The following is a 17,589-nucleotide window of genomic DNA, read 5'->3' as shown; positions in this document are numbered from 1 at the left end:
TAAACTCTATTTGACAACGAAAATGTCTTCTGTACTTTGAACTTGCCATGTGAAGCCTATTATTCATGACACAAGAAAATAAATAAATAAAATAATAACGTCATTGTAGACTTATTAAATTTGACCTCCTTTGATGGCTGATGGCAATTTCCTAATAAAGATATCTATATATGAAAGTAGATACTGCGCGACATGTGATATAAGTATCTCTGCTACTTATCTGCGTTAATATTAATAATGTGTAAATGGTACTAAGTAAATGGACATAGTCAAAGAGTTTGTCTTCCCCCCCACAGCATCACGTCATACCAGACGCTGCCTCGAAACATGCCGAGCCATCGGGTGCCATACATGCCTCATTATGGCGACGGCTACTGCAGCATGCCCAGGAATAGCATGGCACAGAGGGACAGCATCTGCAGCATGTCGCCTTCGTTGTACGACCAGGCCCTGGGTCCCTCGTCAGTCGACAAGCGTCGCTCCATGCGCGACGACACCATGTGGCAGTTGTTTGAGTGGCAGCAGAGACAGGCCTACACCCCCAGGCCGCCGGGGCTCTACAGCAATATGGCCAGTCCCAAAACCATGATCAACCTGTCGGATCATGCCGCACCAAGCCACTCCATCCCCCCGTCGCCCTCCCACGGCTCCCTGTCCATGTATGGGGGCTACTCTCCGATGCGATCCTACAACATGAACAGCGCCCGCTCAGAGGTGTCCTCTCCCATTTACAGAGGAGACGTGAGCATTGACAGACGGCACAGGCCACAACTCAACAAGGTCAGTTAAGGAGCAACTAACATGAACATGTTTTCCAATTTAGTGGTGTTTAGTGGTGTCTAGTTCTGCAGATCTTTAACAAATATATTAAAAAATAAAAAATAAAATGGCCTTCCACAATTACTGTCAGATTACGCTGGAAAATGTTTCTATCAGTTTCCATTTACTTCAGAAACAGTCTTTTGAAAAACTGACAGCAAGTACTTTGGATAATCGTTTCCTGGGAGAAAAAAAATGTGCTTACGATTTTTTTTTAAATGTTATTTTGGTATGTAAGAAAAAAATTCCACTGTAAAATGTCCATTTATTAGCTTTTAGAGTGTTTGAGCTGACTTTGTTACATATAGTGTTCTCAGAGGTCAAAAGGTATTTCAAATGCTGCTTTTGTTTTTAATTCATTGTGCCGCGCAGTATGCCTACACACCTGATAGGAGGTCGATGCCAGCAGGGATCCCAGTCCAGACCATCAATGCCCAGTCTCTCCAAGGCAAAACAGTACGTTCTTATCCACGTTGTCCCCTTCTGTGTCCATCACTGTCCTCTAACTGAATTTATGTAATGCACCGCCCAGTAATTTCACGCTTGAATAAATACATAGAGCACACAGTTATTCATTTGGGTTTAATTGGACTTCTTACATGAAATACAAGGCTATTTTTAACACACCACCTACCCTCCCGCTCTCCCTCTCCCTTTTTGCCGTCCTTTATTCCCTTCCAAGAAGACGTTGTGACAGAATCTTTGGAGACAGATTTAGGCAGAACTCAGATGTATGTTCCAAGTGGTCGGATTTAGGGTATGCTCACTTCAGGAGTTCCTTTGACTCGCTTCACATGAGTTGAGACTCAAAAACTGCCGTCACTCCCATCTTTCTAAGCCAGATCAGGAATTTATGTCAAAGCCGTACACAGTGCTATGTCCTCTTGGAGCTTGTAAAGTGTGAACTGGATTCTGTAATGAATGCTAAACTGCTCTTGTGTCTTGAGTGGACGTGTTGAATTTGCATGCTGCTGAAAGCGATTGCACCTTGGTTAATCTCACGGTCCTGAGCTGCATGGAAAACTAGATGGAGCAACTATTCACCTATTGAGAGCCTGATGTCTAAATCTCCTTGTCCTGGTGTCTTTCTCTCTTTTCCTCTCCTACTCCCTTTGCGGTGTGTCCCTGTTTCACTGTGGCTGTATTTCCCTGCCTCCCTCCCTCCATCCCTCCCTTCCTCGCAGCCTGAGGAACTGACTCTGCTGCTGATAAAGCTGCGGCGGCAGCAGGCAGAGCTAAACAGTATCCGGGAGCACACTGTAGCACAGCTTATGCAACTAAACATGGATGGAGACAACCCAAAGGTCAGGCCCCAAGAGATGCTCCTGCAGGCTTGTGTGTTAGCGTGGGGTGTGTATGCCATCTTTAACCACTTCCATCATCCATCTCGATCTAGAGGTTTTTTTTTTTTTTTTGGTCTTCACACCTGGCTGGTTTAATGAGAAAAGGTGCTGCAGTCGGCATTTTCTCCACAAAGGACTTTTCTTTGCCTAGAAGCTTTCCCTTCATCATACTTAGGTAACAGCTAATTTGCTTTTGACTTTTTCACAAAACATGCAAAATGTCTGGGAAAAAATAATCTTATTCAACATGATATAGTTAATCAGATCATTTCAATTGATCCATTTCAAATTGAGCAAGCAGTTGGTTGAGTCATTTTACTTCTCTAAATAGTCCACGCTGATGGTAGCCGGAAATGAAACTCAAAGCCAATGGTGAGCTTAAAAAGTGACCGGCTAAGGAGGTTCAGGCCACTGGCATACGTAAATGTTAAATCAGGATTTTTGCATTTCAACTCTGCCCTAAGACGTCAGTAAGATTTGACTGTTGCTGATGTGGGTCAACCAGGCCTGAGGTGGTGGAAAGTGGTGTTTGAGGCATTTAGGTTTATAATTAATCTTGTCTCCGAGTAATGATTGTAGCCCAACCTGATGTAGTTTCATAGGTTTAGTATTAAGATACTCTCATCCAGTTTAAGTGACGTCAATGAAGGTTATCGTTTACCTGCATTGTGTCTGTACACAACTGCACACGTTGGTCATTATGGAGCTCGAGTCTTTCATTTCCCATAGTGCACCCACTCTGTTAATTTATATAGTACACCTGCCACCTGATTTCTTCACCTTGACTTTGTCCTGCCTTCCTTTCTGTTTGTTCATATTTGGGCACACTGTACATACTTGTGTGTTTGTGTGAGAGAGAGAGAGAGCATCAGAGAAAGACTGTAACGTCCTTTTCTTTTGTCTCACTCTCTTGTTGCGTTTTATTTCCTCTCCTTTTTGCTGCTGACGTTAGAACGACATTCTCTCCCATCACCTCCAAAGGAACCTCATGTATTTGGACAATCAGGTGGGGTAATGCATGACTGCATGGCCCTGTCTCCTGTCATGAACTGAATTGAACATTTAATGCTTTGCTATTTTTGTATTAAACAGTACAGTCTGCTGAAAAAGCCGTTGATTTCCTGTTTGATGCTCTGTTTGCTCATCTTATTCTATCTTATTTAATGTTCTACTAGGTAGCATGGACCAACATTGCATACCACAGTGTTTGTAGCCCAAAGCTCGTTTGCATTGCCCGTCCCTGGATGGGCCTATTTATTAATTCATTAGTCTGACTACGTAGCCTAACCTCATGGTCAGCTATATGAACTGAATATCTGGGTATCCTTCTATTTTCTATAGTTTAGAGATGTGACCAAGCTTCATGTTATCCATTTACAGCGCATCTAGGGATGTGTGTATCATGTCAGTGAACCGTTAGGGGCCTGCAAAGAAATTGTATCTGCGGTTATTTTATTGCTCTGAAGTGCTTTGAGACTTTGAGTGATTATAAACATTGCGTATATAGTACACAGAGGCCCAATACCACCTGTCTGATTGTGTTGTAAATGTCATATTTAAATGAGTTTGCTTCAGATTTGTGTAACCATTGAGGATTGTGTAATTTTGCTCTTCACTCTGAAAGTATTTACCATCTACTGCCACGTAAGCATTTTAGAGCTTCACATTACAATGTCTTGTTTGTGAGCGTCTCTTACTGCTTCTTGTTACCTCTTTCCCTGTTTGAGTCTGCTTCATGAGAGAGAGAGAGCGAGAGAGAGAGAGAGAGCGAGAGTGTGAGTGAGAGAGAGTTGTGGCAACGTTGTCGGTGTTACTCTGAAGTGAAGCTGCTATAAACTGACACTTGCTATATCGCTCCTCTCCACACTGGACTAGATGAAGGAAAATGACCCTTTAATCGTCATGACTCACACTTTGATTGAGAACTCTGCCCCAAGGCCTCAACTTTACCATCAAGTAAGGCCAGCCGAAGGCTTTGCTCCTCCTCATCCTCACCAGTCGCTGTTGTTATTTTGGTCTGTTTTGCAATGCTCCTCCTTCGGTGTCGAAGTCCTCATGGCATCTTGAGACTAGTCTCTCCCTGTATTGTCTGTATCGCCAGCACCTCCTCATCCATTGCTTTTGACTGTTCTCTTGTTCTGACAAGTCATCCCAAGATGGGCATGACTTGTAGTCTGATGCGTTTACCTCACTGTTCAGTTAAGTCCCCTCTTTGCTCGCTGAGTGTTTACACAAACTTCCCAGAGCGACAAAAGCTAAAGCTCTCTTAGCTAGCAAAGCCTCAAGCCCTAAACATTGAAGGTTAGCGTGGGATGTTTCATAACCCCTTGTAGAATGCTTTCCCTCTCATTAAACGAGCCGCCTGGATTTGGCAAGGGGACTCTAATTAGTGTTACTTAATTCTGTGTTGTCAGACATGTCACTTCTGAGTCCAGCGCATTACCAGATACTGTTATCTTACTGTGAAAAAAGGGACTGAAGGGGATTGTTTTAATGGCGTAGCACAGGTGCAGTAACGTAGATTGATTTTCACTCGCAGTAGAACACAATAACATCCCACTATCCTCTAACCAATATCCCCACCAAAGTTATACTCTGTTTACAGTTAATTTGGAGTGTTATTTTGTGTTGTCTTAAACTGGGTATACAGTATCTTCTGTGGAATACAGTACACCTGTATTGCCAGTGGGTGATGATGAAGATACAAACTGATGTCTTGTTGCTGAATGTTCTCTTCCCTTTTAGCTGTCTGCATTACTTCCCTCCCACCCCCCTCTTGTTGTTCTGCCGGTGGAAAGGTGAAAGAGGGCCCGCTTGCGTGTGACGATGGCTATGACATCACTTTGCCACTTTTGTGACCGCCTCTTGCGGCGTAAAAGTGCCGCCGAAGACACCTCGCCCCCCTATCTGGCAACAGCTGCATTCCCTCCCGTTCAGCTGCCAGAAATCTGTCTTCCTCCTCCCCCTGCCCATGTCACTCATAATCCACACCACAGTGAAGCCCCCGCGCTGTGGGAGAGTCTGCATGTTTCTGTGTGGAATGCCATGTGGACCTCAGGTCCCACCTGCTTTAACTGTCCTGTGTGGTTCTGCTGAGGAAAGAGGTGTCAAGAAAAATGTGTGTGAAAGAGTGCAGGTGTGAGTGTGGGACATGAATATCCAGTGGAGTCTCGAACCATTTGGACCGTGAGTCATTTTTGTCGTTGTTTTGGCTCTGTAGACCAGGTCATTAGATTTGAAATGTGATATTGTCTCTGAAGTTCAAGTGCTGACTGTACAAGTTAAGGCTTTTTTAGGTAAGTGCAGGGTAAATTATCAAAACATACTGTATGACAAAACCGCCACTGACTTTTGGGTCAAACAAACATGGGATCTAAAATGCAATGTGATTACTTGCTGAAGACCAACCTTAAAGCAAAAAGCCATCCCCAAAAAAAAGAAAATGGGGAAAATGGCTGTAGTTCAAGTCTGGCAGAGCGTCTGAGGGAAAATTAAAAATGTCTGCTGATGTCTGTAGTTTGTAGACTAGCCAAGCATTGGCTGCACATTATTTAAAACCAAATATAAAATATGATTACTGAATGTGTGATTTTATTTTTATTAATTTGATTAATATCCAATGTGAGTACACAGAACAACACAGAAATGGCTCACTGTCCTAATATTTATGGAGCACATGTATTGATTGAAGAGTGAATGAATGATGAAACATTATGTGAAGAATTGATTTTCTGGAAACATGGGATCCAATGCAGTTGAAATAATTTCCCACTTGACCACTGTGCCTTTTCGCTTCTTCAAAATGAGTAGATGAGTGGTATTAATACAAGTAGAGAGAAGGATGTGGTTGTTTTTTTTTGTTTTTTTTTAAACGTAGCTAGATACAACACACACTAAGTTGACCACGGCTACCAAACAGTCTTTGGACCGATAGCTGCAGAAAACGTGCTGGAGAAAAACACACACTTGGTGGATGCACTTTATGCGCCGACTCGAGGGTTCAGTAAGCAAGATTGTTATACGTGCCTTCCCCCTTTCATTTCCAATAAAACCACTGCATTGTGCCGACGGAGATAAACAACTGTGGGTAACCATCCGAGAGCACACTATGTTTAGACTAGCTGCCCTCTCACTGTTGGTTTGTTCACTTAGGTTGTCTGATTCAGTAAAATATGAGTTTCCGCCCGAGGACAACACCCCGCGGCTCAGTGAGAGAGCCTCGTCATGACACTGCATTAGATCTCCAGATTCTAATGTGTATGTGCATGTTTGGTGTCTCTGTCTAAAGTCCTTTCTGTCTTCACAGCTGAGTCCAGAAGAGTACAGGGACCACGCCTATACATGTGTGCCAGAAGAAGTCGACATTGATGTAAGTACAGTGTCGAGCTATCACGTGACGCTCAATACCACTTTATTGTACATGATGGGTCACACGTCTCTATTGCTTTCTCTTCAGGCCAAACTTAGCAGGTTGTGCGAGCAGGATAAAGTGGTGAGGACACAGGAGGACAAACTTCAGCAGTTGTACAGAGAGAAGGTGACTAAACACTGCACATCTGTCATCACGCCTGATTACTAAACACTGTTGGAAATGCTTACAGGAGTGTGGTGCAAAAAAAACAAAAACTATGCTATTTATACTCTGTTTAGTATAAGAAAAAAAAGTCTAAGAAAAGCTTAAGTTTGTATGAACACAGAGACAAAAAAGCCTATTATATTTTTTATAATGTATATTTATAGCCAAGCTACTGTCATCAACTTGCAAGACTTGTCGGGCTTGCAAGGATTTCATAGCCACGTTATGATTAGCGTTTCTGGCTGTCCGCTGTCAGCAGAATGTTGCTGTGCAACTTTGTTGCAGAGAGAGAAGAATAAACACACACTGCAACAACAGTACTGCAACAACAGTAATGCACTGTTTATTATTCACCGTACCTAACTCGAGTCACTTATGCAAACTGCAATTTTTTTTGCATACATGGTTTTATTTGTTTTATGAGATAAGGGAATAAAGTTTAAAATGTAGCGCATTCTGTCGACAATTTGAAGTCGATATCTCCATGCCCAAAAACTAAATAAACATAATGGAATGTAATTATTTTTCTGAAATGATTGGCTTGTTTTGACAATAAATTGAAAGTTCGGGTAATGAATTCTTGAATTTAGTAATTGCTCAATTGAAATACTCAACAATAGCTGCGAGAGTTTTGCCTATTATTTTTTTCACTGATGGGTATTTGTCATTAATTTTTCATCAGCAATCGCTTGATAACACAAATAACACACAGTTTTACCAATAAAGAAAACAAGTTACTGGTAGACATCTCGCTCTCTTTATTTTAACTTTGCCAGAAGTATGTGAGTTAAAAACCGGGCCCACGGGCCTTAAAAGAGAGTGGCTTAAACCATCCATATGACTAAAGTTTGCTGATCGCTGTGTTGCGTGTTCCCTCAGCACACCCTGGAGACGGCTCTGCTTTCAGCCAGCCAGGAGATAGAGATGGGCTCTGATAACCCTGCTGACATGCAGAGCGTTATCCAGCAGAGCGACTTGCTGCAGAGCGGCCTGCTCGGCACCTGCAGAGAGCTCTCCAGAATTGCAGCTGTAAGTCATACCGTGCACGCGCTCGCGCACACCGCGACTGGACCCTGAAGATCTCTTTCTTCAGGAGTGCTATCAAGGTTAGATTTTTTTTTTTCTTTTGTCATTCACAAAGTGTATCTCTGTCAAACCAGGAGTTGGAGCAGTCATGGAGGGAGTATGAGAAGCTGGAAGGAGATGTGACTCTTGCTAAGAACAACCTCCTGGAACAGCTTGAAGCGCTGGGAAGCCCTCAGGTAGGATCATTCTCCAGCCTGAAGCTGCGCTGCTTTAATCTCGCACTGCTTGTGCTGTCTAAAACTGGCATGGCATACTAGTCAGACCTTGGTTATGGGACATAAACTGCAAATCTTTAAAAAAAAAGAAGCTGAATTTGTGGCAGATTCCCTTGAATACCTTGTCATCCTTTTTGTAGACTTTGGGGAAAAGTAAAGAAGGTGTCTGTGCTCCAGTGCCCTTAGCAGCAGCGTGAAGGGAGGTAACCGAGAGATCAAAGCAACATAGTTGGTGATTAATGACTGTTGCAACGATAGAGCAGGTCTTAATTAAGTCTGTCTTTTATCTTATCCTCCATCACGGAAGACGTGTAGAGACGGGGAGAAACTGTTCAAGCAGCGATTCCTGGTTGAGCTTGTGTCGGAGTCCAAGCTAATTCAGAGTAGAGAAGTTGGGGCCTGCAGGGAGCCTGAACATCCATTTCTTGAGTGCCCTTCACTCTCAGACATACCTGCCATCAGTGAGGAGATAATTACACATCAGTTTCTCTTGCTCTTCTGCTTCCCCCTGTGTTCAGAACACCAAGGTAATCTTCAGGTAATAATTTGTGTCGTGTGTGTGTGTTCACTCAGACGGAGCCTCCCAGCCAGCAGCATGTCCGCATCCAGAAAGAACTGTGGAGGATTCAAGATGTGATGGAGGCCCTCAATAAAAATAAAGCTCAGAGAATTGCTGACGGTATGAGCTTGTATGGGGCCCATACCAACATCAGCCATTATAAAAACGAGGTGAGGCACCGCCGCTAATAGACATGTTCATACAATTCTGCACCGAAACAATGAAGCATTTAAAGGAATAATTGATCGACGGAAAATTAATCGACAACAATGTTGGACATCAGTTAACAGTGTTTGTCATTTATGAAGAAACAATTTGCTTCCTTCTTATGTATGTTTTGTTTCTTTTTTATCTTTTTGAATACAATCGTATTATAAATATCTTTGGGTTTTGGACACCATGGTAAGGAACAGTTTGTTTCTGATATGTTATTGACTAAACAATGAATCTATTATTGTGAAAAAGTTATTCGATCAGGAAAAAAATCCGTCGTTGAAGCTGAACAAAATGACACAATTTAAGCTGAGGCATCAACCTGCCAGCCCTGCTCATGCTGGTGGTCTCTGAGTGGACATGTCAGTCGCCCTGTAACAGCTTGTGGCGCTTTCTCTCTGGCTAATCAGCTGGGTTGCCCATCCTGTGGTCCAGAGCTACTCTGTACCAGATGGCGGTTGCCCTGAGCGTGCGTGGTGGCGCCATGTGTCACTTTGCTTGCTGTCCTGTCATGCACTGTACAATCTCCAGGAGGACGACTCCGTACCCCCACGGCCACCCCTCCCCCAGTCCTATGAGCCCAACCCCCCCAACGTGCCCCCTTTGCCCTCTCATGCTGGTGTGCGCCCTTCATCACTTCACAGGCCGGAGGACAGGAAGGCCAGCCACAGGAATGGCACGCACAGCGTAAGCTCGTTGACTCGTCAACCTCATCACGGTTGAGCCTGCCCTCATCTGTGTCATCACACGTCATTGCTCGCTGTGATGGTGTCCCACTTTCATTTTGACCGACATTTCCTTTTTTTCAGTTTCTTTCATACTTCCATTCTGTTATGTTTTCAGTTAATTGGATGAAACTCATGTGTCTTTTTTTTTCTCCCTCTTTTAAGTTGAATTGCCTTGTTTTCCTTTTCTGTGACTCTGTGTGTTGAAAAGCAGTGATTTTGTTCCATTTTGCTGTGTTCTGTCCTTGGGTTGCAGACTGTGACTGCTGCCTACTTGTGTGTCATACTCAAACAACATGGAGAGTTTTTCTTCAAGCTGTCCACATTCCTGTTTTGAGATTGAGATTGACTCATTTTGTCTGTTTGCCACCATCTCTGAATTCATTCTGCAAGAGAAAATGGCAATTATTGTCAAATTTTAAAAATCCTACTTTGGAGCCAAACTCTCCATGACTATAAATGAATCACGACTATAAATCAATGTGTGTGTATGTGTGTTGAACTTGTTATTTCCTTCTCATCTGCAGGGCCCAGACTACAGGCTGTACAAGAGTGAACCAGAGCTCACCACAGTGGCTGAAGTGGATGAGAGCAATGGAGAGGACCGATCTGAGCACCCGTCTGAACATTCTGGAAACAAAGGTACATTACGCCGAGTAATATGATGCCAGTTTGTGATAACTGTGCAGTTTTCCATTAAATCATCAATTTTGTTGGCCCCAAAACCAACTCTATTGCCTGATGAAATAATTAATGTGTGATCTAATAAACTAGTACTGATAGCTGCCACGGTTACCATGGTATTTACACTCGCATCACTTTGACACCGAGCATAAATACAAGGTTAGGCTTCTCTTCAAAATCATTATGCTCGGCCAATATATCGCAAAGTGAATATCATGGCATCCAGTATTTGGCACACTGGGTTTAATTTACACTGCTCAGGTTTGTGTTTCAGTAACTTTGTTAACCTATTAACTTGACTTTATTCAGACTGTATGTCACTATGCGTTCTTTGTAAAAAGACGGTTTATAAAGAGCAAATTGGCCTAAGTTTAGTGAAACAGCTTGCACAGCGTAATGCAGGGGCTCTGAAGTTGAATGATTACACTGTAGCTCCTCGCTTGTCTCCCACACGATCAATAGTAACAACTTGCCGATGCTGCAACTGCTGCGGGAAGTACTGTCATTGTCGGTAGAGTGTGCTTCATGCCAGACTTTACATTCAAGGTCTCACCAACACGAGGAAGATTTTATCAGATGAACTAAAGAAGATATGCAATGCGAAACTAGAAGTATGGCCTTTCTTTAATGACACAAATATTTATTGAAATACAGAGTGTGTGTGTGTGTGTGTGTGTGTGTGTGTGTGTGTGTGTGTGTGTGTGTGTGTGTGTGTGTGTGTGTGTGTGTGTGTGTGTGTACACACCCATCACTAAACTGTAAACGGTTGCTGCTGTGACTTGATGTTTTAACCATACTTAATTATTTGCGACTATGCATAGCGCACTTTATACACTCAGTGCAGTGAAGCTGTAGACAACTGTATGGTGTTATAATTGCTCTACTGTTCTTAAAATTCTGTGCCTTATTTTTTATATCTTTATACTTATACTATTAGCATTATAGTATTTTTTTTGTATTATTTATTCTTCATTTTAATGCAAATTTTTCCCTTTAGTTTTAAGTTATTGTAATAGGATCTAGCAAACAAGCTTCTCATTGTACAGAGTGACTCTGTTAACTGTGCATATGACAATAAATCTATCTATCTATATTTATCAATCCAGTGAATTGCGACACATGAAACCAGGTGACTTACTGATCTTGTTTTGTTTTTTTTACCTGCTAGGGATGTCCTACCCAGTTGGCATTGTACCACCTAGGACCAGATCTCCAGTACCTGATTCGTCCTCCATAGCGTCATATGTTACCTTAAGGAAGAGCAAGAGGCCCGACCCCAGGACGGTGAGTCTAATGGTAACTGCCATCCGTTGTCAGCAACTAACTTTAATAAATTGGGAAAAGTGATAAGCCTATTTTTTTGTGTGGCAAACCATCTTTGTCTCTAAGCAGTAGAAAACCAATAATAATTATAGTAATTATGATAAGAATGATGATTCATTTTGTATTTTGTTTTCTTTTCTTGTTATCTTGTCATTGTAAATCTCTAGTGGGTAAAGCAAGCGTGTCACCACTCCAGTTGCATTTACTTTCCACTTAATCGGTTGTTATGGTTATTAAGCTGTTGGCTGAAAGTTAACATGTGGCAGCCATCACGCGACACGGGTGTGACTCATGCTCCCAAGACCAGGCTGTCATAAAATAGATGCCAAGCTTGGTTTATACAGTTTCCAGCCTCCAATACTATCAACCTAAATATACTAACCATGTCATTAGTGCACCACACTGTAGGGTGTGTCTGTATGTGTTGTGTTAGGGAACAAGAATGGACATATAGTAGAAATGTGAACTTTGTGAAATGTCAGCTGAGCATATGTACAGAACTCTGTAGTCTTCCCTGTTGGCCACATAGCCTTTAGTTGAACAAGAGTGTGTCACAGGCCTTTAGAGTTCAGCTTGGGCCCTTGGACACGAGCCTCTTGAACAATCTGGACAGTGGAAGCTGCGTCCTCGGGCTCTGGACTGAACCCAGATCGGCCAACCCCTTACGGCATCACATGAACCTGAAACTTCTCCTCAGTTCACTTCACATCATCAGCCTGTCCTGCTCGGGCATTAATAGGCCCTAAACCTCTCTGAATGCACCCATGTGTGCCAGCATGCGTGTGTGTGCATAGCTGCCATGCAGGTTGTGGTTCTACAAGCGTGAACAATAAAGAGCCGCTTCACAGCCATTGTTGTGGTTATTATGTCAATTCTGACTACTTTGTTTAAAGTAGTTAAAAACTTTTTTTTTCTGGAGGAGATGTGATTAGTCGAGATGGTCAAATTGAGAATGTGTTCAAACAATAGCTTGTATACACTGACCACAGTATGACGCAACTTAGCTGCACACCCAAACTGTGGTTCTGCATTGTAAAACTTTACAGTCGTAACATTTGTCCTCCGAGCATGCCGCAGTATTATTAACTTCTCTAAATGTGTGTGTGTGTGTGTTGTCTGTGTTCCTGTGTCTCTTTCCGTTCTGCGTGCATGTCTGCGGTTGTCCTCTCTGGCTAGCAGGCGCGTCCTCGCAGCGCGATGGAGCAGCAGCTAGATAGCGGGCGGCCCAGGATGAGTGTGGAGGAGCAGCTGGAGAGGATCCGCCGCCACCAGCAGGGGGCCCTCAGGGAGAAAAAGAAAGGTCTCCAAGTCCGGGGTGGCAGCCAGGAGAACACGCCCTCCCGCAGTCGCTCGTTCACAAAAGAAAATCATTTTCGGATGCAGGTATTGGGTGACTGCTGACTTTAGTTCTGAGTAGGCTGGTATCAAATCCTGCAATTTATGCCATGTGAACCAATCTCTCTGCACTTTTGTCCCTTTTTTTCTGTCTCTCTTTTAGTCCCAAATGAGACGCAGAGAAGAGGGGCTAAGCTGTGGCATTGAAGAGCTGGAGGCCTCACTCAGGGAGCAGGAGGTGGTGAAGGACCAGGAGACGCCCGCCGAGGAGATTGCCCGTCTCAGAGAAGCCTCGCAGGATGACCACTTAAATATGGACCGAGAGGTGAGGCACAGCAGTCGACTGTCTTTCTCATCAGACTGAGAGGGCTAATATTAATACACACAGATTATTTAGGAAATTGTGCGTATTGTGGATTTGATTCTCAATACCACTATTTAGTTTTTTTTCTACTCAAAGTGGACTAATTCAAGAAACATACCCAATTGCATGGTATTAGTATTAAAACACATCTTAATATCACACATATTTGACTGTATGTGCATATAGCAAGATTATAAAGGTAATATTACAAATGTGTGTGTTGATTGACAGGTACATTTTTGAAAAGGATACTTTGATTTTAGCAAGATGAAGAGCCATGATTGTGTGGACCACAGTGCATTTGACAACATATTTTACTATCAAACTACTAAAAAAGGTTTACTGCAATTCCATACTTAAAGTCCTTCCTCGGAAATCAATTACTTAACTGTAAATACTTTAAAAAAAAATCTATTTACCAAAATGCAAAGTTGCATAACATTGTACAGTAGACTAGAATTATTCCAAAGGCATGTGCAGACTATGAATACTCCTCCTAAAATATGTTCATAGGCTGCCTATAAGCCATAGACTTGATTTTAAGTTCAAGCCCTTTCTCTGGATCACATCAGTAGAATCTCCATCTGATCTCTGCGTGCTGCAGAATGTCTCACATTAAGTGTTTCTCGCTCGAGGACAAAGCCTGCGGTGATGCTCGTTTTAGTTCGTACACACCCAACTGAAAATGTGGAACAGGCTTTCCTGCACTGATGATGATGACGACAATCATCTGTTATTTGTTTATAAATGTTCTGGTTTATATAAGTTTCTGATTTATCTGCCTTTTTTTTTAGATTGTGGTGTTTTTCTTTTATTTGTACAGCATGTTGTATCCCATTCATTTGAATGAAGTGTGCAATGTAAAGTGTTTGTTTGTGTTTTTGTTCCTTCAGCTGTCTGTGCCGGACAAAGTGCTGATTCCTGAGCGTTATGTGGAGTCAGACCCTGAGGAGGCCCTGAGCCCTGAGCAGGAGGCTGATAAGCAGAGGAAAGTGGACCGCATCAAAGCCCTCATAGCCAAAAACAGGTACGAGAGCCATCATGGTCTTTCTGTAGAGGTAGCTTTGAATTAGCAAGGACAAGGTTGCTCAGACCATTGATGTTATGTCTGGACCTTCGGACAGAGAGGCTATCTTCGCAGGTGAGCGCTGATATTTCCCCAACAGAGGTCATGCGGAAAATTCTTTCTCGAAGTGAGGGGTAAGTTTGGGGTCATAGCAGGGCATCACGATAGATGTCTGCTCTTACCATGCACATCAGTGCCTCAGATGTTCATAAAAGTCTTTGCTCTTATCTCTTAGCTACTGTGACATTTAATTCTAAATGTCAGTCCTCTTGAATTGATTTGAAAGAGATAGCCTCTCTGTCCCGAAGTAATTGTGTTTATTCTGAAACAATGTTTACAGCTACAGCTGCATATTACATGGGCCATATCGTGTGTATTTGTTCTCCCAGCATGCAGAATGTGCTGCCTAATATGGCCCTGAGCCCCGAGGAGGAGAACGAAGTGGAGGTTACCGTACAGGAGAAAGAGAAGATGATTAATATCTCCTATGAGCTGGCAGCGGAGGCCTCCAAGCGCAGCAAGCTGGTAGCAGGTATATCTCTACAGAGAAGAGGAGATCAAATAATGCATTTGATAGAACAAATGCTTGTGTGAGGCTGTTCTTAAAAAAGGCTACTCTTTCATTGTGGTTCATCACACTGCAGCTGCTTCCATTGTCTTTATGTTCAGTCATTTTAACTGTAGTCGCGTAGATTCTTAATTCATTTCATTGACTTCAGTGATTATTTTCTGTGTTGTTTAGCCATTTAGCTCCCGATGTGATTATTTGTTGTTTTGTGTTTGCCTGCGTGTGTTGGACATCTTGCTCTGTTTCATTGCAGTGAAGAGCCTGTCGTCCTCTTCCTCACCCCTTCCACAGACTCCTAACACACCCCCCCAACTCACTGATGGGTCTCACTTCATGTGTGTGTAGTAGCACCAGTAAGGGCCTTCATCAACCTGTTTTGTCCATACTCACAATGCTAAAGTGTTCTCAATGTTTTAGTCGTTGCTTCTGGGTAGAACGAGCATGTGATAATGAAAAGATTGATAGAAAGTTATGTAAAAGTAAAAGGATAGAAGCCTGTTGTGATGCGTTTGTATGTAGTTTGTGTTTCTGTCGAACCACACTCTTCTCATTTTGTGGTATTGTCTGTGTTGTCTCATGACAAAACTCAACATTGTTGTAGGACCATCATGTTTTTACCCTATACCCTATCCTTGTTGTATAATCATAAGACTCAAATAACCTTTTGGGCAATTCAATGCAAATATAATCCATATAATCTTCCTTTACAATGTTGAGTGTTTGTTGACATTGTCAGAAATTGAGATTGAATCAATTGTTTATTACTGGGTTATAGTTAAAGGTGGTGTTGTATGTGATATTGTCCTTCACATTTACATATGAGGTGGCAAGATATTATAGAAAATAGAAAATAATGCAGTCCAACACAACCACTAACTGTGACAATTCATTTTACACCTTTTATGAAGGGGGTCAACAAAACCTAAATATTATAACCATTGATGAAAGTTGACTTAATGGCAGTTGTTTTGGCTCACATGAAACTGCACAGGTGGCCACTCAGTGTGCAGGGGAACTATGTCAAGTATCCCAAGTCTGGTATTATTTTTGGAGAATAATTTAACCTTTGCCCCCAATAAAAAGTCTCACATTCCCTCTCTCTCTCTCTACAGCACAGGCTCTGGCCTCAGTGAAAACCTACACATGAAGGAAACAGCAGAGGAGGTGTGAAGATGCCCCTGAAGACTTCCCCAAGGACATCAGCACAAGGCCGCAGCCTACAGAGAGTGAAACTGCCTACTCGTACTCTGGGTTATTAACCTCTGACTTCTGTATGCTCACTGTGACGTCTTACGCTCTTATGCCACCAACAACACTTTCCCTGTGATATTTCTCTGTTAATTCCCCTCGCCACAGGATACAGCTTGATACTGTTATTGTTGCAGTTTCATTTTTAGTTTTTACATGGTTTTTAAGGTTATTTTTATTATTTATATGGTTTTATTAGGTTCGTGTTTGAATGCAGGCCAACATTGGTCTGTATATGTAAATATGAGGCTAATGGACTGAGCTCTGTTGTTGGCTTGAGGGTCTGGTGACAAAATGTTTTGGCTGAATTTTCCATTCATGTTTCACTATCTGTCCTAAAAGGTTTCAAAAACATATTTTCACATAATTTTACATTTACCAGATAATTATAGTATTTTATAAGTCGCTAACCCATTCATATTTATCCAATTATTGTAAAGAGCATTTGTCAAAAGTTGTAGATCTCTCCATTATAAATGAAAGGAGAAGCCACTTTATTGCTGCAGACCAAGATTATTTGTAATTTCTCCTGTTTTTGGGTTGTAATTATTTAAAAATGGGATCGTCTGTCGTCCCCGTCGCGTTGTTGCCGACACATATGTGAATGTTTATGTCACTCTATTCTGTCTTTTTTTGTATTGCTGAGAGATATATTTAAACTGAGAGAAGGAAAAACAATCGGAGTTTGGTTCTATTTTATGATATGTTAGTTTGAAGACTTGGAACTAAGAAAAAAAAAGTTGGCACATGTAAAAAGCAATAAAAAATACAATGTTTGTGGATCCAGGAATTGTGTGTACAAAGTGTAATTATCAGAGGTTTACTGTGTATATAATGTACATGGTACAGCGGGATGGAGGGGATGTATCCAACAAAAGGTTACATACTAAATTTGATTTGCAAATGTTCATATCCCCATCTGTTTTATATCATGTTAAATAAATGTTGCTGTTCTTAACGAGAGGTTGGGTTTTGTTCTTTACCTCCCATGTAGCCGGCTGTAGTGGGCAAACTGAGAATGAGACCATTGTAGATCTACTTGCTCGAGTTCAGCTGTGTGCTGGACTTTTACAGCAAAGTATTATGCTAAAGTACCGCAGGACTGAATGCATTTAACACAAAGGGTATTCTATATTTCAGCTCTTAAGAATTGTTGAGTTGTATGGGTGAATAGTGTATCAGTATAGATATAATCCATAGTATATCAATGTGTCATTTGTAGTTTACAGATGGAGGTGGATGGGATTATTTAGTCACTCAGACTTGAGATCTTCAGTGTGAGTGACCCATGGTTTAAATGTGGAACTATGGCTCCCTCTTGTGGGTTTACAGCTGCAAAGTTAGTGTTATTTTTCAGTACACTGCATATGTGGAGACCTCATATTTCAATTCAAAAGAGCCAAAATGAGACGTTGGTTTGTATTTGTCATACAAAAGAAAACCCAACATATCATTTGTCCCTAAA

The 17,589-nt window shown here is 42.0% G+C and overlaps 1 protein-coding gene across 14 annotated transcripts in view; it reads left to right on the top strand.

Moving 5' to 3' along the window:
• LOC137803610 (pleckstrin homology domain-containing family A member 5-like) overlaps positions 1 to 16,914 on the top strand; it is a 76,207-nt gene extending 59,293 nt beyond the window's left edge. For 3 of the 14 annotated variants that reach the window (XM_068602225.1, XM_068602237.1, XM_068602238.1), the window contains 19 exons: positions 297 to 780; positions 1,192 to 1,275; positions 2,004 to 2,123; positions 3,115 to 3,168; positions 4,038 to 4,118; positions 6,469 to 6,531; positions 6,619 to 6,699; positions 7,618 to 7,767; positions 7,899 to 8,000; positions 8,613 to 8,768; positions 9,343 to 9,498; positions 10,064 to 10,178; positions 11,389 to 11,516; positions 12,720 to 12,926; positions 13,042 to 13,203; positions 14,136 to 14,269; positions 14,698 to 14,840; positions 15,130 to 15,229; positions 15,989 to 16,914. In XM_068602225.1, the coding sequence (XP_068458326.1) occupies positions 297 to 780; positions 1,192 to 1,275; positions 2,004 to 2,123; positions 3,115 to 3,168; positions 4,038 to 4,118; positions 6,469 to 6,531; positions 6,619 to 6,699; positions 7,618 to 7,767; positions 7,899 to 8,000; positions 8,613 to 8,768; positions 9,343 to 9,498; positions 10,064 to 10,178; positions 11,389 to 11,516; positions 12,720 to 12,926; positions 13,042 to 13,203; positions 14,136 to 14,269; positions 14,698 to 14,840; positions 15,130 to 15,221 (2,512 nt within the window). In that variant the 3' untranslated portion in view covers positions 15,222 to 15,229; positions 15,989 to 16,914. The remainder of the gene's footprint in view (positions 1 to 296; positions 781 to 1,191; positions 1,276 to 2,003; positions 2,124 to 3,114; positions 3,169 to 4,037; positions 4,119 to 6,468; positions 6,532 to 6,618; positions 6,700 to 7,617; positions 7,768 to 7,898; positions 8,001 to 8,612; positions 8,769 to 9,342; positions 9,499 to 10,063; positions 10,179 to 11,388; positions 11,517 to 12,719; positions 12,927 to 13,041; positions 13,204 to 14,135; positions 14,270 to 14,697; positions 14,841 to 15,129; positions 15,230 to 15,988) is intronic. The other 11 variants (XM_068602228.1, XM_068602227.1, XM_068602226.1 and 8 more) reach the window with 11 other exon arrangements.
• Positions 16,915 to 17,589: the final 675 nt, after the last annotated feature.

This window comes from Clinocottus analis, unplaced genomic scaffold (assembly GCF_023055335.1).
Source record: "Clinocottus analis isolate CAN_PGR_092001 unplaced genomic scaffold, fCliAna1.0.p SCAF_6, whole genome shotgun sequence".
Classification (NCBI taxonomy): Eukaryota; Metazoa; Chordata; class Actinopteri; order Perciformes; family Cottidae; genus Clinocottus; species Clinocottus analis.
The sequence above is the reverse complement of the archived record's forward strand: the minus strand, read 5'-3'. Positions and strand labels throughout refer to the sequence as shown.